This window comes from Elephantulus edwardii, unplaced genomic scaffold (assembly GCF_000299155.1).
Source record: "Elephantulus edwardii isolate Elephantulus edwardi_28Jun2011 unplaced genomic scaffold, EleEdw1.0 scaffold00054, whole genome shotgun sequence".
NCBI lineage: Eukaryota > Metazoa > Chordata > Mammalia > Macroscelidea > Macroscelididae > Elephantulus > Elephantulus edwardii.
In genome coordinates this window covers 12,452,965-12,474,228 of record NW_006399804.1, presented here as the reverse complement: position 1 = coordinate 12,474,228, position 21,264 = coordinate 12,452,965, and the positions used below count along the sequence as shown (strand labels likewise).

The 21,264-nt window shown below is 38.0% G+C and overlaps 1 protein-coding gene across 1 annotated transcript in view; it reads left to right on the top strand.

Moving 5' to 3' along the window:
* The window catches only part of LOC102866193 (ankyrin repeat domain-containing protein 26-like), a 188,640-nt gene that overhangs the window by 79,155 nt on the left and 88,221 nt on the right, over positions 1 to 21,264 (top strand). The window contains exon 14 of the mRNA XM_006887109.1: positions 19,360 to 19,483. Within this exon, the coding sequence (XP_006887171.1) occupies positions 19,360 to 19,483 (124 nt within the window). The remainder of the gene's footprint in view (positions 1 to 19,359; positions 19,484 to 21,264) is intronic.

The following is a 21,264-nucleotide window of genomic DNA, read 5'->3' as shown; positions in this document are numbered from 1 at the left end:
TGCTATTTTTATTTTCTTTCCTCTAATAGCTAATGATTTTAAGTATTTCTTTATATCTTTATAGGTCATCTGAATGTCATCTTTTTGTGAAATCTTTTTTTAAGGGCTCTGCCTATTTACCTATTGGGTTGTTTGTCTTTTTTTTTGTTGAGGTTATAAAGTTTTCTATAAATTTTAGAAATGAGTCCCTTGTCAGATATATCAATTCTAAATATTTTTCCCAATGTGTAGGACAACTGCTTCTTGGTCTCTGTATAGGTTTTATATCAACACAATTAAATGTTCTTAGATTTCTGTTATCCTCAGTGACAGCCAATATTTATTATAATCCACACAAATGTTTCTGCAAAGTCAATAAAACACAAACATCTTTGTGGTAGCCTCTGCTTTAAGCCAAGATCTATGTGACATCAGCATAGATAGCCTCCCTACCATTGCCTCTTCAGAATCCAGCTTGAATTTCTGGAAACTCCAAGTCATGTTCTGTTCCATCTGTGGTATTGGTTTTTTTTTTTTTTTAAATAAACATTATCATATGGTATTAATTATATTGTTAAATAATTTACACATTCTGTTGGCTCACCTTTTTGAGAATGGGAACTAATATGGATCTCTTCCTGTCAGTTGTCCAGGTGGCTCTTTTTCAAATTTTTTGGTATAGTCTAGTGAGCCCTTCCACACCTCCATCTGTTTGTCAGAGCATGTCAATTAGTATACCATCAATTCCTTTTAACCTTTTTACCAATACCCTCATTGTTGTTTGGCCTTCTTAGTTCATTACTACTGGTTTCTCAATGTGCTACTTCCTGAAATGATTCCATGTCAAACATTTCTTTTTGGGACAAAGACTTTCTATATTATGTGTGTGTATGTGTGTGTGTGTGTAAACATATATCTATCCTGCATCATTCAAGAATGATGTTACTCATAAAATCCTTCAGTAATTAAACTTGAAGCTTGAATTTGTTCTTTACTTCTTTCTGCTTGAGAAATAAATGTCAAGCATGTTCATTCCTCTTGGTTTTATAATTCCAGATCTTTGCACATTTTGTTGTAACACTTTGTATTCTCGAATGGTCCTTTGAAATCTTCTCTTACTTCCCCTCATACATTTCTTCCCTTGGTTTTACCTCTCTACATTCTTTTTCAGGTTTCACATGTTCTTTTGACTTCTAAGCTGATTTTTCTTTCTTTCTTTTTTGTCTTGGTCTTTATTTCCTTTAAGGATTATATTGCTGAAGTCATCTGGTCTTTGGTCATTTGTATGCAACATGTCAAATGTTTTTCTTTTAGTTGGCCATTAAATTTAGTTAGGGATTTAAAGTCCAATTTTTTTTATTATTATTATTTTGTGTGCGTGTACCTTCAAATCAGATCTGACTGGTACAGGAGGATGTTGCGCCTCCTTCTCCGGCAGAGCATCTGGTGGATTTGAACCACGTTCCTCTGGGATTGCAGTGCAGCTTCTTGCCACTAGGCCACCAGAGCTCCCCCTAAAGCCCAATTTTTGTGCTCAGTGGACTTGTTTTCATTTCCTTCAATTTCATTTTGCACTTGCACATGACTAATCGATGGTCTGTTTCCAGGGTCAACCCTTGACCTTGTTTTCACTGCTAATACTGGACTTCTCCATTGACTCTTTCTATAGATGTTGCAAATCTGATTCTGCATCAGGTGAGGGTCGTGAATATAATCACCACTTATGTAGGGGTTTTTTTAGAAAATTATTTTTGCAGTTCTATAATTTAATCTCCAGCCTCAGTAGTCATTAAAAAAATATAGCATGTTTACAATATATTAATTTCTTATACATATATTTATTTTTATAGCATATTCTTGTCATTTTCCCCCATTCATTCATTGTTGAACATTTTCCTCCCTGCCCACCTCTTCCCCTGCTAGTTTGCTTTTCTCTTTGAGAAGAAAAAAAAAAGCTTTCATTGTTATACAATCCACTCCCCCATGCCAAGACCACAGTCCTCTACTATGAATTTCTTTTTCTGGAATCTTGTCATGAAAGTAAATTTAATCCTACATTCCTTTTAAACAGTTCTTTCCCTCATCTATTTCAATGCAGTATACATTATTTATCCTCTCTTTTCTTAGGATTGTCCTGACCCTGATGTCAGTCTCACTTTACAACAATGGCACTATGCAGTATTTGTCCTTTTGTAACTGAGATGCCCCCATTTTGTATAATATTTCATTAGTTCCTTGTTTTTCAATGCAGCATAGTATTCCATTGTGTGAATATACCAGAGCTTTTCTATCCATTTGTTTGTTGATGGGCACTTAGGTTGTTTCCAATGCTTTGCTATTGTGAACAAAGCAGCAATAAACATTAATGTGCATATATCTGGTTGGGTAGCAGTTATGGTTTCTTTCAGGTATATTCCCAGTAATAGACTTGCTGGGTCAAATAGTATTTCTGTTTCCAACTTTTTTGAGAAAGCACTCTATTGCTTTCCATAGTGGTTACAACATTTTACACTCCCACCAACAGTGACTAAGGGTTTCAATTTCTCCACAACCTTGCCAACATTTGTTGTTTGCTCCTCTGTTGAATTTTGCTATTCTTACTGGAGTGAGATGATACCCATCATTGCTTTGATTTGCATCTCTCTTAGAGCTAGGGATTTTGAACACTTCTTCATGTGCTTGTTTGCCATCTGAATGCCTTCTTTTTTAAAATTATTTTTTATTATTCATTTCAGTGAAAATTTACAGAGACTTTGGATTTCCATTCATTCATTGTTGCACTTTTCTCCCCACCCACCCCTCCTCAACAGTACACTCCCCTCTTTGAAAAGTAAAAGAAAAATTCTTTGATTGTTTTACAATCTCTACCCCCAGGTCCACTTCACTATGCAGCCTTCGCTCTGGACTCCCATCATGATAAAAATACCTAATCACAAATCCCTTTTAAACACTGTTCTCCCTCATCTGTTTCAATGCAGTATACATTCTTTATCCCATTTTTCTCAGTCCCCCCCCCCAGCCCCGATGTAAGTCCTATTTTACAACAGTGGGACCATGCAGTATTTTTCATTTTGTGACTGAGATACTTCACTCAACATAATGTCCTCCAGGATCACCTATTTTAAATAATGCATGAGCTCCTTGTTTTTCAATGCAGCATAGTATTCCATTGTGTACCACAGCTTCTCTATCCAATTGTTTGTTGATGGACACTTAGGTTGTTTCCAACTCTGCTATTGTGAACAAAGCTGTGATAAACATGGGTGTGCATATATCTGCTCAGGTGACAGTCATGGTTTCTTTGGGGTATATTCCCAGTAGTGGAATTGCTGGGTCAAATGGTATCTCTATTTGCAACTTTTTGAGAAAATGCCACACTGCTTTCCACAGCAGTTGCACCATTTAACCCTTCCACCAACAGTGAATAAGGGTTCCAGTTTCTCCACAAGCTCACCAGCATTTTTTGCTTGCAGTTCTGTTAAATTTTGCTATTCTTACTGGGGTGAAATGTTTTGATTTGCATCTCTCTTAGAGCTAGGGATTTTGAACATTTCTTCATGTGCTTGTTGGCCATCTGAATGTCTTCTTTGGTGAAATATCTGTTCCTGTGCCCATTTTTCAATTGGATTATTTACCTTTATCTTGTTGTGGTGATACTACATATAAGTCCCTTATCAGACATGTCATTGCCAAATATTTTTTCCTAGTCTGTGGCTTCCTTTCTTACCATGTTGGAGAAGTTTTTGGATGTCCATAGGGATTTGATTCTTAGAAGGTCCCATTCATCATTTTATTTTCTCCTGGTTGTAGGTTTTTCAGGATGCTTGGAAGACTATTTATGTTGTAGATTAGGCCTTCTAGAGTTCTTCCAAGCTTTTCTCTAATAAAGTTTTTAGTCCTTGGTTTTAGTCCCTAGGCCCTTGATCCACTTTGAGTTGGGTTTTGTGTATGGAGTGAAGTGTGGGTCTTGCTTGAGTTTTCTGCAGATGGTTTTCCAATTTTGCCAACACCATTTATTAAAAAGCCTACCATTTTCCTACTTAATTGATTTCATCTCCTTGTCAAAATCAGTTGACCATAGGTAGATGGGCTGCTTTCTGGGTTCTCGATTCTATTCCATTGATCTATGTCTGTCATTGTACCAGTACCATGCTGTCTTGACGACCATAGCAGTGTAGTAGGATTTGAAATAAAAAAGTGAGATGCTTCCTACCTTGTTTCTTTTTTTAAGGAGTGTTTTGCTTATTCAGGGCCTCTTTCCATTCCAAATGAAATTGGAGATTGTCTTTTCCAACTTGTTGAAAACTGGAATTGGTATTTGCATTGTATTGCATTAAAAGTTTAAATTGCCTTTGGTAGTATTGTCATTTTCACAATAATGAGTCTTCCTATCCATGAGCAAGCGATATTCTTCCATTTCTCCAGGTCTCTTTTTGTTTCTTGTAGTAATGTTTAGTAATTTTCTTTGAATAGATCCTTTGTGCTTCTGGTTAAATTTACTTCCAAGTATTTAATCTTGTGATTAGCTATTATGATGGGTATTGTTTTTCTTAGCTCCAGTTCTGTATTCTCTTTGTCACTGTAGAGAAATCCAATTTATTTTTGTATGTTGATCTTGTATCCTGCCACTTTGCTGAATTGGTCAACTATGTCCAATAGTTTTCTTGCTGAGTCTTTAGGGTTTTCTAAGTATACTATTATATCATCTGCATAGAGAGATAATTTTATCTCCTCTTTGCCAATTTGGATACCTCTTATTTCCTTCTCTTGTCTTACTGCTATCGCTAAGACTTCCAATACAATATTGAATAGGAGAGGTGATAATGGGCATCCTTGCCTAGTTCTTGTTCTCAAAAAGAATGCCTTTAATCTCTCGCCATTGAGAACAATGTTGGCTCTCAGGTTTGTGTATATACTTTTTTGTATGTTGAAGAAACTCCCCTCTAATCCAATTTTGTTGAGTGTTTTAATCAGGAAAGGTTGTAGAATTTTGTCAAAGGCATTTTTCTGCATCAATTTACAAGATCATGTGGTTCTTATTCTTTGCTTTGTTAATGTGATGAATTACATTGATTGTTTTTCTTATGTTAAGGCATCCTTGCAAAGCTGTTATGAATCCCACTTGGTCATTGTGAATTTTTTTTATTTATCATTGGGTTCTATTGGCCTGGATTTTATTCAGGATTTTTGCCTCTATGTTCATGAGAGATATTGGACTATAGTTTTCTATTTTGGTGGTGTCTTTACCTGGCTTTGGTATCAAGGATATGTTTACTTCATAGAATGAGTCTGGGAGATTCCTTATTTTCTATTTTCTGAAATAGGTTATGTATAATTGGTGACATTTCTTCCCTAAATGTTTGATAAATTTCACTTGTAAAACCATCTGGTTCAGGCCTTTTTTTGCCTGAAAGTTGTTTTACTATCTTTTCAATTTCTTCTTTTTTTCAGGTGTTCAGTTTTGGTTTGTGTCACAATATATGAATTTTAAAATGGCTAGAAGAATATGTTGACAGGGTATTGCCAACAATTTGAGCTGGATTCAGAAGAGGCCATAACACAAAGTATTTCAGTGCTGATGTCAAATGGATCTTGGGTGAAAGTAGAGAATAATAGAAAGAAGTTTATTTTTGTTTGTTGGATGCAAAGGCATTTTTGGCTTTATGGATCACAACAAACAACTTTGAGAAGACTGAAAACTTCAGGAATTTAATTGTGCTCTTCTGAAACATATATGTAGACCAGGAGATGTCAAAACAGACCAAAGAAATAATGCATGATTTATTATCAGGAAAAGTGGGCTCCAGAGTTGTATCCTTTCTCCATACCTATTCAGTCTGTATGCTGAGCAAATCATTCTAGCAACAGCTCTATGTGAAGAAGAAAATAGAATCAGAATTGGAGAAAGACTCATCATCATCCTGTGCAATGCAGATGATGCAACCTTGCATGCTAAAGTGAAATGTACCCAAGCCCTTACCAAAGAAGATCAAAGACAACAACCTTCAATACGGATTATATCTCAAATGGGGAAAATATTGAAGTCATCAAAATTTTGTTTTATTTGGATCCACAGTCAGCATCCATGGTAGCAGCAATTAAGAAATAAAAAAGTCTGCTGCCCTGGAATATTTGCTGTCAAGGATCTCTTTAAAGTACTAAGGAGCAAGAATATCAGTTTAAAAACTAAGGTGTATCTGATCCAAGCCACTGATTGCTTTAGACAATTAGTAGTTGGCCAATGAGTGATGACAAGCTTAAAAGAATTAATGTCTTTGCATTGTGGTGTAGGTGAAGTGTATTAGATATGCCAGAGATTAACAAAACAAAAATCTGACTTGGAGAAAGTACAAGCAGGGTGTACCTTAGAGGCAAAGACAGTGAAACTTCATCTCACATACTTTAGGCATATTATCAGGAAGGAACAGTCTTGGAAAAAAGATGACACTGGGAAAGATAAGGTGCCAGCAAAAGGGAAGAGGGCCCTCAATGTGATGAATTGCCACAGCAACTATAACAATGGGCTCAAGTCTTTATTGGAGATCATGAAAATGGATCACTATGAACAAGGGAAGGCTTTGATCTGTTGTTCACAGGTCATTATGAGCCATAGTTGACTGGCGAGCACTTAAAAAAACCCAAAAACAATTATTTCATAATTAAAAGATACTTATATAATTTATGGCATATCTATGTATCTACAAAATATTTTCATTTTCCTTTCTTCTTTTTTCTGATTTTTCCACTAGCTGTTTGGCATTAACAACTTTATCACCTATCTCATTGATTGTGTTTCATTTCTTCAATTCTACTCTTTTGTTCTTTCAGTATGTGAACAATTTCTGACGTTTTGGATACTCTAGTTCCATTGTGAGTGTAAGCTGCTCTGTCTCAGGCACACAGGTATTTATTTGGACACTAGGACTCCGGTCCTAGAGGGTGCTTTCATCAATCTTGGGTGTTGTGTGCTGTCATCAATCTCGGGCCTGGTGCAGACTAGGCAGTTTCCCTTCCAGATGGGCGCAGCCTAGCACACCTGTGAGAATTAACCAGAGAGTTCAGCAGTAAGTCATGCACTCCATCATCATATTAAAAATGTTATCAACTTGTCCTCAGAGGTAACCAGGATGGGGAAGAAGTGTCTCTCCCTTGTAGGGTAAAAACATGCTTTGTTGATCCTTGGGGGTTTATAAGAAGACAAAGAAAGCAGTGGGGTTATAGGAGGGTAAGCTTGTGCTGAGAAGAGTCCAGAGAGTGTTATGGTTAAAGTATGGGTGCTATCTGTCCCATTTGGGATATACAAGTGTTTGTTTGATACTGGGACTCCTGCTCCAAACTGTGCTTTCATCAATATTGATGCTAGTATGAATAAGTAGTCTACCTACTATCTGTGCTTCATTGACTATGCAAAGGCTTTTGACTGTGTGGATCACAACAAGCTGTGGCTGACTCTCAGAAGAATGGGAATCCCAGAACATTTGATTATGCTAATGCGAAACCTATACTTGGACCAAGAGGCAGTCGTCAGAACAAAGCAAGGAGACACTGCATGGTTCAAAATCAAGAAGGGGGTTCATCAGGGATGTATTCTGTCTCTATATCTTTTCAATCTGTATGCAGAACACATCATCCGAGACGCTGGGCTGTACGAGGAGGAATGTGGCATTGGGATTGGTGGAAGAATCATCAACAACCTGCATTATGCGGATGACACAACCCTGCTTGCTGAAGCACTTGCTGCAGAAGGTCAAGGACTGCAGCCTTCAATATGGATTGAAGTTCAACATCAAGAAAACAAAGATTCTCACCACTGGGCCAATTGGCACCGTCAGTATGGATGGTGAAGAGATTGAGATAGTTAACAGTTTTAGTTTACTTAGTTCCACAGTCAACACTCAGTAACAGCAGCCAGGAAATCAGGAGACGAATTGCATTGGAAAGTCAGCTGTGAGGGACCTCTCCAGAGTACTGAAGAGCAATGACATCAGGCTGGAGACTAAGGTGCACCTGATCCAGGCTATAGTCTTTGCAACTACATGTTAAATATCCCATGGACTGCCAAAAGAATAAGCAAGTCTATCTTGGAGGGGCAGTGAAGGAGAGGAAGACCCTCAATGAGATGGATCGATTCTGTGAGTGGAGTGGTGGGAATGAGTGTGTTTGAGACGGTGAGGCTGGCACCAGATAGAATGGCATTTAGGGCTCTTGTACATAGGGTTGCTATGAGTCGCAAGCGACTCGATGGCACATAACAACAACAACTCCTAGAAGAGTATATCACAGCACACCAACAAGAATGAGTTAGTTACTGAGTTCAGTTGCAAGTCACATGCTTCCTTTACCATACTCAAAATTACATAAGGCTGTCTTCAGGGAGAGCCAAGGCATGGGAAAGTTACCTCTACCTATGGGCTTAAAGTCCTGTTACTCGTACTTCAGGTGGAGCAGGGACAGCCTGCCCTTTGAAATCTTATATAAATCTTAATTTATCTTTCTTATGTCAGCATTTCTTCTCTTTGTCTTGGCCTATGTTCTAGTGCAAGATTAAGAGTCTCTTCTGGCATCCTTCTTTGTCTTTCCTTTTTTTCCTGTCTTCATAATGACCTTGTGATTTCTTCGTGAAAGATGTCCTTAATGTGAACCCACAAGTGTTCTGGCTTTTGGAGATTAGTGTTCATTGCATCAAAGCTATTACTTGAGATGGTTTTGAAATTCATCTGGGTTATGCTCTGTCTAATAGTTTGGCTGTTATGAATGGATTTGTTTTCATTTTCTTCAGCTTTAATGTGGGCTTGCATATGAGCTTTTGGTAGTGTGTCCATACCTGATCCCTGGCTTGCTTGATTGCTTGATTCATTCATTCATTTATTAATTTATTTATTCCTGCTAATATTGAGCTTATGTACCTGATCTTTCCACTGATGTAGTTAATTTGATTCCTGTGTATTCTTTCAGGTTAGGACCTTGTGTATAGTCATAATTTGTTATTTTCTTAAAGATATTTTCAATTAAGAAATCATTGATTGTATAAAATTCTATCATGAGGCCCCTGGCCTCATTTCTGCCACCAAGACTCTTCATATTATCAAATCTTTGTTTCCAATTTTTGTATTCCAGTCACTAGTTATAATTAATACATCATTATCGCATGTCCAATTTAATATTGCAGAAGTTGGTAAAAATCTTCAATTTCTTCATCTTTGGCTTTAGTGATTGTTGCATATATTTAAATAACGGTAGTATTAACAAGTTTTCCTTATACATAAATGGATATTATCCTGTCACTGACAGCATTATAGTTTAGGTCAGAAATAAATAACATAGTTCTTTGGTAAAATAGATGTAAAATTTTGTTTTTCAACTATCATTTAATGTTTATGTATATTTTCACATATAAAACACGCACTTTCTATATTTTACCAACTACTTCCTATACCCAGATATTTTTGTAAGTACACATTGTTTTTTACAATAGCATGCAAAAATTTTTTACACTACATAGTTGAAAAAATATCTGGAATTGGACAACAGAAGTTGAAAAAAGAACATTAAGACATGAACATTTTTGTGTAAAAAATATTAGTGATAGCTGATATGTCACCATTTTTTAAAGAAATGAAACCTTTTTTTTCCCCCTCTAAAGCTTTCCTGGTAAACCTGGCCTTGATTTATGGACTAGCTCAGAGGACTTGAATTTTTATGCCAAGGTAAAGAAGAATTATATTGTGAAACTAATTTTACCGCTCTGTTCTTAACGAGCTCTAGTAGCCTTGTGGTAAGAAGTTGCACTGCCAATCTAAAGGGATGTAGTTAAAATTTACCAGGGGCTCCACAGGAAAAAGATGAGTAATATCCTCCTGTGAAAACTCACCGAAGGGTCACCTATGAATTGGTTCAGACTTACTGGCACACAACAACAGCTCTGTATTTTGTTTTGTGTAGTATTTCGTCTTCAACAAATTTGTAGTTTCTCTTCTACATCCATAGAAATGTTGTCACAAAGGAAACCATTTCATTGAAAAAAATTACTGGTTGAATTTTTTATTTCTTTTTTCAGTTTTGTAAAAACTAAAGTGGGGAATGAAAAAAGAGTGGGCAGTAAAGTACATAAAACAGAGGAATGCAATGAAGAAAATATTAAAATAGTAAGAGATCTCTTAAATGCATATTGTGAGATTATCTTTTTTATTTGTGGGTTTCCCATTTGGAAATAGGGGCGCAGAGTCTCTGGCTACTTCATCATGCTGAACAGGGGCATTGACATGGAGAGGAAGGGGAGCCCACTTTTCATACTTTACTGATGGTCTTGAGTTGAGGTTGCATACCTTCTTTTCAATTTTATACCCTCTGGACTGCAAGGTGTTTGCATGGGTGAGTCTAGTGGGGGTGGTGGCTGAACTTTGAGGCTCCATCCATCTTCCCTTCCTTAGCTGGCATTTATATTTCCCTTTTGTCTTTGGAACTGGCCTCAGGGTTCTGATTCCGGAACAAGACTCAGTGTTCAAGTTACCAATAGGAAAGAGAGCAAACCTAGAGGGAACAGACTTGTGAGTTATAAAGAAAAGGCTTTGGAAGTGTTACTTACAGGTGTACTGGAGGAAGAGATGGAGGAAAGTGGCTTAGATAAAGGTCCTCTTACACACGAGGCAGCTCTCCACTGGGGCCAGTGGCTCTCCCCTGCCAGGTAGGTCTCCAGGTGACTCTCCCCAGGGACTGGGCAGCTCTCCCCCACCCCACACAACCAAAGCTTTTCTGAAGTCCAGACCCTGTTCTTTATTGGGGTCTGTGGCCTGGGATAGTACTTCAAGCTCTAATGCTGCCATCATTGCCCCCTTCCTTTCCATCAGGTGGTCTAATTGTTAACTTGAAATGGGCATTATTACTTTCCCTTTCCATAAACTGAGAAGGGGCTTTCAAAGTTGTGAACAGACTTGCTCAAGGTTGAAAAATAATGGCAGTATAACAAAGACTCAAACCAAGGTTGGCTGGAGGCCAGTTGTGAGATGGTGAGTTCCATGGAACACTCTCAGGTCAGCCATCTTTCCTCCTCCTCTGCAAGCAAAATCTTGTTGAAGATGATTTTGGGCGTTTTTTTAATTTTATTTTTTTAAGATGACTTTTGAAATGGCTAGGAGATTACATTCAGGCCAAAGGCATTGGTTTCCTCCCAGCACAATTTCTAATTTTATCATCCAGGTCTTCCAAGAAACAGCTATGATTTGGCTACAACCTTCACCAGAGGACAGTCTGTTGGCCTAGTGCGTAAAGAGTTGTGCAGCCAACACAAAGGTACGCAGTTCCACCAGCTGCTTGGAGGGCGATAGATGGGCCTCCTCCCCAGCAGTTTAGCCTCTGAAGACTTGCTAGAAGGTCAGCTATGAGTTGGTTCTGACTTCATGGCAATGAGGAATTTCTGGAACCCCAAAGGGTCCTTGGGAGTCAAGTCTGATTAACTGCTTCCACAAGGTCATAGTGCTGAAATTCTACATAGCACGTCTACTCTGCACACACAGGCTGGTGATGAAGTGGAATTCACTGGACAATAATAATGATCACCTCTATTTTGCCTCCTTTTGTTCCTGCCACTCTGAACCTCAGCTGTCTTCTGCAGGAAATGGTTCCATGTCCCCTTTCTGGGAGTGGGATAGAAGGCACTGAAAATTTTGGGGGCCATTTTTCTCAGCCTTTTGCTGTCACCTAGGGGACGCACTGGACAGAGTCCCAGAAGATAAGTGACCTATTTTAGTGGGAGTTTTTGCAGAAAGCCAGGGAAAAGGGAGCTAAAGCCAGTAATAGAAATAAAACAAATTCTTGTGCCTCCCTGCTCACTCAGGATCCCAAGATTTTTGCTGAGACATGAGATTTAGGGGCTGTGTAGAGGGGCATTCTGGTGGCGCAGTGCCACTAACCAAAGAATCTGTGGGAGAAAGATAGGCAATCTCTTCCTGTACCATATACGGAGTCAGAAACCCGCTACCTATGAGTCACGTCCAACTCGATGGTAATAGTGAGTGTGAAGGGGAGGACTTCCCATGTGTGGTCGCCTGTGTGGTCTCTCACCTGGTCCCTTCTCCAGGCCAAGCTGCTAGGTGGGCGCTTCTCCATCCAAGCGATAATGTCCCAGCAAAAGGCTTACTGTGACTTTTTGATACATATGAAATCTTTAGGGAGGTATGGGTATAATTCTTAGGGCCCTGTCCCGATAATCCAAATGTAATGCCTCTTTGGCTGTAGGAATTGGGTATTAGTGGTTTCTGACTCAACAAAAATGAGGTATTTTAAAATAAAATACTTAATGGATACAACTATTTTTTATCGCACATCTCTCTGCTGTGTTTTAGATTGGCATGGGACATTTTGGATCTATGATCATATGATCTATTATGCTGGAGATGAAAAGATAAGAAAAAAGGAAGTTGCTTTCCTAGTTTAAAAGGCCGTGTCTAGATTCATCTTGAAATACAATATTGTGACTGACAGGATAATACCTATACACATACAAGGAAGACCTATTAAATACAACTGTCATTCAAATTTATGCACCTACAACCAGAGACAAAGAGGAGGAAATAGATGATTTCTATCAACTGTTGCAGTCAGAAATTGATCAGAAATGTAGCCAAGATGCATTACTAATAATGGGTGACTGGAATGCAAAAGTTGTGAATCAGGAAGAAGTTGGAAAATATGGACTTGGTGACAGAAATGAGGCGGGGGATAGAATGATAGAATTCTGTACCATCAATGACTTATTCATAGCAAATACATTTTATAAGAAACATAAACACAGGCTATACACATAGGTTTCACCTGATGGGATGCACAGGAATCAGATTGATTGCATCTGTGGAAGGAATCATTGGAGAAGTTCAGTATCAGCAGTGAAAACTAGGCCAGATGCTGATTGTGGAACAGACCATCAACTGTTCATACGCAAGTTCAAATTAAAACTGTAGAAGGCTAAATCATACCCACAGGAATCAAAGTTTGACCTTCAGTCTATCTCCAATTAATTTAAAAACCAGCTCCAGAATAGGCTTGAGGCCTTGAATACTAATGAACGAAGACCAGATAAGCTGTGGGAAGATATCAAGAATATTGTTCACGAAGAATACAAAAAAGTCATTAAAAAGAAGAAAAGGCCAAAATGGATATCAGAGGAGACTGAATACAGAACTAGAGTGCCGAGAAGCCAAAACAGAGGGAAGAAATAAAAAAGTTCAGGAGCTGAATAGAAGATTTCAAGGGGATGTTCAGAAGACAAGGTAAAATATTATAAAGAAATGTCAAGGAGCTGGAGTCGGAAAATCAAAAGGGCCAAACTCGATAAGCATTTCTTTCTTTTCTTTTTTTTTTTTCTCTAAGCATTTCTTAAGCTGAAAGAAGTGAAGACTAAATTCAAGTCACGAGTTGCAGTGCATAAAAATGCTTTGGGCAGAATATTGAATGATTCAGGAAGCATTAAAAGAAGATGGAAGGAGTATACATAATCAATATACCAAAAAGAATTGGCTTACACAGAAGAATTCCAAGAAACAACATATGATCAAGAGGCAATGGTGATGAAGGAGGAAGTACAGGCTGTTCTAAAGGACTTGGCAAAAAATAAATCCCCAGGAATTGATGGAATACCAATTCAGGTATTTCAGCAAACAGATGCTACCCTGCATGTGCTCACCAAGTTGTGCCTAGATATCTAGAGGGCAACTACTTGGCCAACTGACTGGAAGAGATCCATATTTATTCCATGACAAAAAAAAGGTGACCCAACAGAGTGTAGAAATTATCGAACAATATCACTAATATCACACATTAGCAAAATCCTGCTGAAGATTATCCAGAGAAAACATGAAGAGTACATTGATAGAGAACTACCAGAAATACAAGCTGGGTTTAGAAGAAGTAATGGCACTAGGGATATTATTGCCAATGTCAGATGGATCTTGGCAGAAAACAGAGAATACCAAAAGAATGGTCTATTGGCTATGCAAAGGCATTTGACTGCCTGGATCACAATAAATTGTGGCTAACCTTGAGAAAAATGGGAATCTCCGTAAACTTGATCATACTTATTCAAAACCTATACTTGGGCCAAGAAGCAGTCCTCAGAACAGAACAAAGAAACACTGAATGATTCAAAATAAGGAGAGGAGTGTGTCGGGGATGCATCCTGTCCCCATACCTTTTCAATCTGTATGCAGAACAGATCATTCAGGAGGCAGGGCTTTATGAGGATTATGGCATCAAGATTGGAGGAAGACTCATTAACAACCTACTATATGCAGATAATACAACTTTGATTCCTGAAACTGAAGAAGACCTGAAGCACTTATTGCAAAAGGTCAAGAACTATAGTCTTCAATATGGATTGAAACTCAACATCAAGAAGAAAAAGATTCTCAACCCTGGTCCAATTTGCAAGCACCATGATAAATGAAGAAGAGATTGAGGTTGTTAGCAATTACAGCTTGCTTGGATCCACAATGAATATTCTTGGCACCCGCAGTCAGGAAATCAAAAGACAAAATGCATTGAGAAAATCTGCTATCATGAACCTCTCCAAAGTGCTGAAGACAATGATGTCAGTCTAGATACAAAGATATGCCTAATCCAAGCCACAGTCTTCTCAATTACTTATTATGCTTCAGAGAGTTGGACAATGACTAAAGATGGCAGGAGAAGAATAGATGCCTTCAAGTTGTGGTGCTGGAGATGAGTCTTGAACATACCATGGACTTCCAAGAAAACAATTGGTCTATCTTGGAGAGGATGAAACTAAATCTCTCCTTGGAGGCTAGGATTTTGAAACTCCACCTCACTGAAGAGGACCTGAAGCGCCTGCTGCAGAGTGTCAAGGACTGCAGCCTACAATATGGATTGAGGCTCAATGTCAAGAAGACAAAGATTCTCACCACTGGACCAATTGGCAGCATCAGGATGGATGGTGAAGAGATTGAGATTGTACACAGTTTTAGTTTGCTTGGCTCTGTAGTCAACAGTCTTGGCACCAGCAACCAGGAAATTAAAAGGTGCATTGCCATGGAAAAGTCTGCTGTTAGGGACCTCTCCAAAGTACTGAAGAGCAATGGTGTCTCTCTGGAGACTAAGGTGCGTCTGATACAGGCTATGGTCTTCCCAATCACTTGTTATGCATCAGAGAGTTGGACAATGACCAAGGAGGATAGAAGGAGAATTGATGCCTTTGAGCTGTGGTGCTGGAGAAGAGTATTGAGAATACCATGGACTGCTAGGAAAACAAACAGATTTGTCCTGGAAGGGGTTAAACCGGGTGGCTCCTTGGAGGCAAGGATTCTGAGGCTCCGTCTAACTTACTTTGGACATGTTGTGAGGAGAGACTGGTCTTTGGAGAGGGACATCATGCTTGGGAGGGTGGAGGGACAGCGCAGGAGAGGAAGGCCCTCTATGAGGTGGATGGATTCAATGACTGGGATGATTGGGATGGGAGTGTCAGAGACAGTGCGATTGGCACAGGACAGAGCGGAGCTTAGGACTGTTGTGCATAGGGTCGCTATGAGTCGCAAGCGACTCGACGGCACATAACAACAACAACCTCACTTTGGGCATGTGGCTAGGAGAAACTACGTGCTTGGAAGGGTGGACAGACAGCACAGGAGAGGAAGCCCCTAGATGAGATGGATTGATACTGTAACTGGGGAGATGGGCGTTAGTATGTCAGAATTAGTGAGACTGGCTCAGGACAGGGAAGAGTTCAGAGCTGCTGTACATATTGGTTTGCTATACGTCACAGGAGACTCATTGGCACATAAAACAAGAACATACTATGACAGGTTCAGAAGCAGGAGTGGCATCCACTTCATAAACAACATGCCTCTGGAAAATCTATGAATTTAGATAAATGTCAATAGTTGTAGAGGGGCTTCAGGCCTTTTGTTCTTAGGGTCGCTATGAGTCGTGCTCAACTCGAAGGCAATTAGCGTTGTTGTATACCATCGAGTCAGAACTGACACATAGCTGACTCTCCAGTGAATTTTTAGAGGCAGTTAATCGCTCTAGAAAAGATTGCCTATACTTCTCCCAGGGAGTAGGTGGTGTATTCAAACCTTATGCCTTCGGGATTGCAGCACAGATTCTTACCACTAGGCCACCAGAGCTTTCAGTTCCTATACTACAGCCTATTCAAATTGTGTCCATCTCAAAGCTCTAGTGATTTAGACAATAGGGATTTGCACTGGTAATCCAAAGGCCTGGCTGTTCAGATACACAAACAAATGATATGATAAATCCATGTGAGAAAGATGGGCCATCTCCGATCTTGATATTTACATTCTCAGAATTCCACTGAAGGGTCAGCTATAAATTGGTTCAGGCTGTATGTCTGAACAATTTTGATAGTTTTACAAAAGGTTTTTCTTTCTATCTTTGTCTCTCTACCTATGCTAATGCTTTATTAGAAAATGTGTAAGTGTAAAAAATGTACATTTTCTCAAAACTGCTTCTTATAAAGGAAATCCTCAGTGTGTTTTCTAAGTAATCCTTTTAAGAGTGTATTTTAAAGTGTTCATCTACTATCAGAATACAATGATATACCTAAAGTACAGACAAAAAAAACCTATTGACTGTTGATCTTTTTTTCTCTCTGTGGTTGATAACCATAGGCTAGGACTTCCAATTTCAGAAATTGCTTATATGACAGTTCTGATAAATATCTACTGACGGCTCAAGATTTCTTAAATATTAAATTTGATAATTTCTTATTAATGTTTAACTTTTATTTCTATAACTTCTAGTGAAGTAAAATACTCGTTTTAAAATCTTACATCTCCATAAACTACTGGAGGTTGGAGAAAATTAATGCTTTATATCTTTAAACACCCACATTATGGTTTCTATGTTATAAGAATTTTAATGTATCTTGCATATAAGTAAATTAACAAATCAATAAATCAATGAACTGTTATATGCTGAACATTTACAAATAATATACACATAATACTTAATTTAAAAATATTAATTTCTATAAATATGGCTTATTAAATGGTCCCACTTATTTTTTGTCATATACAAGTTAACTTTATATTATATTGAGAAAATATTTACTAAAAAGAAAGAAAGAAGAAATACAGTATAAATAAGAAGGAAGATCTTAGTGTATTTTCTGGTCTTCTCCATTGAAGAGTTTTGATTAGAATTTTAAATCTTGCAACCTTTTCAAGAGGCAGCTCACATTCTAATAAGTGTATGTTTTAAAACCATCTATTAATCTTTAGAAATTCTTATTGTGAAGTCTCCAAATGAAGATATGCTAGGAACATTTGCTTTTCCATTTTGAAGTCTCTAATTAGGAGACAGTTGGGACTCACAGTCAGGAGATCAGGAGATGTATTACAATGAGAAAGTCTCCAGTCAGGGATCTCTTCAAAACACTGAGGACCAGTGATGTTAGATGTTGAGGACTAAGGTGTGCCTGTTCCAGACCATGGTCTTTTCAATCATTTGCTGTGCTGCTGAGAGCTGGACAATGAATAATGATGACGGAAAAAGAATTGATGTCTTTGAACAATGGTGTTTAGAGAAGAGTACTGGCTATCCCATGGGCTGTCAAAAGAAAAACAGACACGTCTTGGAGAAGGTGCAGCCAGAGTTGTTCTTAATAGTCAAGAATGGTGAAGCTTTGTCTTGAATATTATTAGGAAAGGCTATTCCTTGGAGAAGGGCATCATGCTAGGAAAGATGAGAGGAAGACAAAAGAGAGGAAGATCCTTAACCTGGTGGATTAACATAGTGACAGCAATAGGCTCAAATGTGTCAGACATTATGAGGTTGGCACAGGAAAGGGCAAGGTTGTTCACAGGGTCACTTTGCGTCATTCTTTATAAACAGCACCTAACAGCAACAGTTAGGACACAGGAAATTTGGAAGACAGCTACATGGCTAATTGACTGGAAGAGATCCATGTTTGTTCCTATTTTGCAAGAAAAATGGCCCAACAAAATGTGAAATTACTGAACAATATCATTAATATCACATGCAAGCAAAATGTTGCTGAAGATCATCCAAAAATGGCTAGAACAGGACATTGACAAAGAATTGCCGGAAGTTCAAGCTGAGTTTAGAAGAGGCTTTGGCACCAGGATATCTTTTCTGAGATTAGCTGAATTTTAGATGAAAGCAGAGAATACCAGGAGAATATGTATTTGTGTTTTATTGACTTTTATTGAAAAGACATTTGACTCTGTGGATCATAATAAATTATGGCTAACATTTGGAATAATGGGAATCCCAGAATACTTGATTGTGCTCATAGAAAACCTAGATCTAGACCAAGAAGCTGTTTTGCGAACAGAGCAAAGAAACACTACATGGTTTTGAATCAGGAAAGGTGTGAGTCAGGGTTGTTGTTGTTTTTTTTTTCTCCTTACCTATTCAGTCTGTTCACTGAACAAATCATTAAAGAAGCTGGACTCTATGAAAAAGAATGAGTGTTCATGTTCAGAGGAAGACTCATTTACAACCTGTGTTATGAAGATGACATAATCTTGTTTGCTCTAAGTGAGGAGGACTTGAACTGCTTGCTGCAGAAGATCAAACACTCTTGTCTTCAATATGGATTACCTTTCAACATTAAGAAGACAAAAATACTCATCACTGGACTGAAAAGCAACTTCATGATAGATGGAGCAAAGATTGAAGGTGTCAATCATTTCATCTTACTTGGATCCACAGTCAGCATCCTTGGTATAAGCAATCTCCTGGAAATCAGGAGAGAAGAGTACTGAATACCTCATGATGGCCAAAAGAACAAACAAGTCTGTCTTGGAGGAAGTACAACCAAGGTAGGTGCCCTTTGAGGTAAGGGTGATCTTAATTGTTTTCATCTATTTGTTGTCAGGAGGCATGTTCCTTGGAGAAAGACATTGTGCTGAGAAAGGTTGAGAGTCAGAGAAAGGCAGACCCTCGACAAGCTAGGTTGACCCAATGACTGTAACAATGGGATAGAGATTGTGAAGATGGAATAGAATATGTCAAAGTTCAGGTCTATCGTTCCTACGGTCACTATGAGCCTTAGTCTACTCGATGGGTCCTAACAGCACCCTTTAGCTATTGGGATATCTGGTGCCGTAGTCCACAGAGAGGTGGGCTACTAACTCAAAGGCTGTTTTTCTCTGGAAGTTTGAATCTGACAGCACTTCCAAGGGATGGGCAGTCCTCTCACAAGAAATTTACAGCCTTGAAAATCTGATGGAAGAACAGCTATGAAATAGAACTGTATTTTAGAATTATTCTCCTTACACTACATAATTTTCCTAATTGAGTTCTCCTACTGCTTCTCCAAGTGAATAATGAGTAAGTGAATCATTATATTTTCTAAATGGGGGTTTGTTTTCCCCCCAATTATAGGAAGAAGCAGCAACATCAGCAATTGGAAAGAAAGAAAGCGTTGATAATTTGGGAAATGCTCTAAGACAGCAAGGAAATAATGAAAACCTGACCAATATTAATAAAGAACACACAAACACAAACAGTAAGTGAATATAGGTAAAGTAATCTACACTTCACTAATACTCTAAAGAACTTAAGTGTTGATTTTCCTTTATATATTTTCCTTGAATTGGCTCTTTTCATAAGTTACCTAAACCTACTTCAATATCTAAAATTATTTTTCTATCATTTTTACTTGTTGACAGAAATATTCATGAGTGAGAAACATTAGCATGTTTATTTCATATTCACAGTATTGAATATTCTTATCATGTCTATCATTATATTTTATAGACATGATCTCAACAGGATTAGAAGACTACTCTTCATTTGATTCTGAGGTACTATCATAGAATCATAGTGATGTTAAAGATGAAAGAAGATGCTTTCTTTGACTTTCCTTGCCCAGTTATTCATATACTGGGAAATCCACAGAAATTATTTCCTTCTACTTTTCAAACTATAACTTACTTGTTATGAGTTAAATATCTGCAAGTGCAGATACTTTTGTTAACTTAAGGATTCACTTCATGAACTTAGTGTTGCTGCTATTGTTGTTGTTGTTATGTACCCTCTTGTCAGAACAACTCTTAGCTGACCTCCCTTCCCCAGGAGTTTTCAGAGGCAATATAATCCCCTGGGAGCAGATTGCCCATCTTTCGCATGTAGAGCAGCTGCGGATTTGAACCACCTTTGTGTGGGTGGTATAGTTTCCTACCAGTGAGCCACCAAAGTTAGTGTAATGGAATAGAAATTTTAAACTAATCATGACTTGGAATTTAAAAAGGAACCAATTTGGGGTCTGGATTTAAGTTTCTATAAAAATTGCAGTTTTTCCAGATCAATATGAAACCAAATTTATGATTTTAACTGTAAAAGACCTACAAGATCCAGAGTGAAAAGTATGTGTTGGCATTTGTTTTGTTTTCAAACTACTTGGACCTTGGAAAGGTCATGTCAAGTACTTGAAGGTTTCATTACATTTGTAATGTCAGATAGAGCTACAAGAGATGGAAAGGGTGGGAGCAGAGGGGTGAGGATGAGGAGGAGGTGATGGTTAATCATAGGGTTGCAAATGATGGCTGAAAGGAGGGGTAGATAAAGGAAATGGGAAATATTCCAAAGTGTAAAATACAATGTATATTAACATTGTAAATAAACCAGTATAAAATAAAAGTTTTATTTAAAGAAAGACAAGTAGAGCTACAAGGAACATTAGAGAAGAAAGAAAAGCTTAAGAATACATATGTTCTGGGTGAAATATCTCAGTCACAAAAGGACAAATACTGTGTAGTGCAACTGTTGTAAAACGGGACTGACATTGGGGTTGGGGAGAAACTGAGAAAGATGGGATAAATTATGTATACTGCATTGAAACAGATTAGGGAGAGAACTGTTTAAAAGGGATATATGATCAGGTATTATTGTCATGACAGGAGTCCAGAACGAAGGCTGCATAGTGGAGTGGACTTGGGGCGCGAAATGATATAACAATGAAAGAATTTTTCTGTCACTTTTCAAAGAGATGAGTGAACTGGGGGGAGGGGTGGTTAGGGAGAAAAATACCACAATGAATGAATGGAAATCCAAAGTCTCTGTAAACTTTCACTAAAATTAAAAAAAAAAAAAATTAAAATCCTACTGGAGGTCCCAACTTGATGGTACATAACATCAACATAGCCATCATTCTATGTTCTCAGGGGCTTTTTTGAGAAATCTTTTGGTTCCCATAAAGATTAAGTTTTTAGAGGAAAAAGAAAACATATGTTCTATTACAACAAAAATGATTTGTTGTCAGTGTATTTTTTTATTTTAAATTTTTTT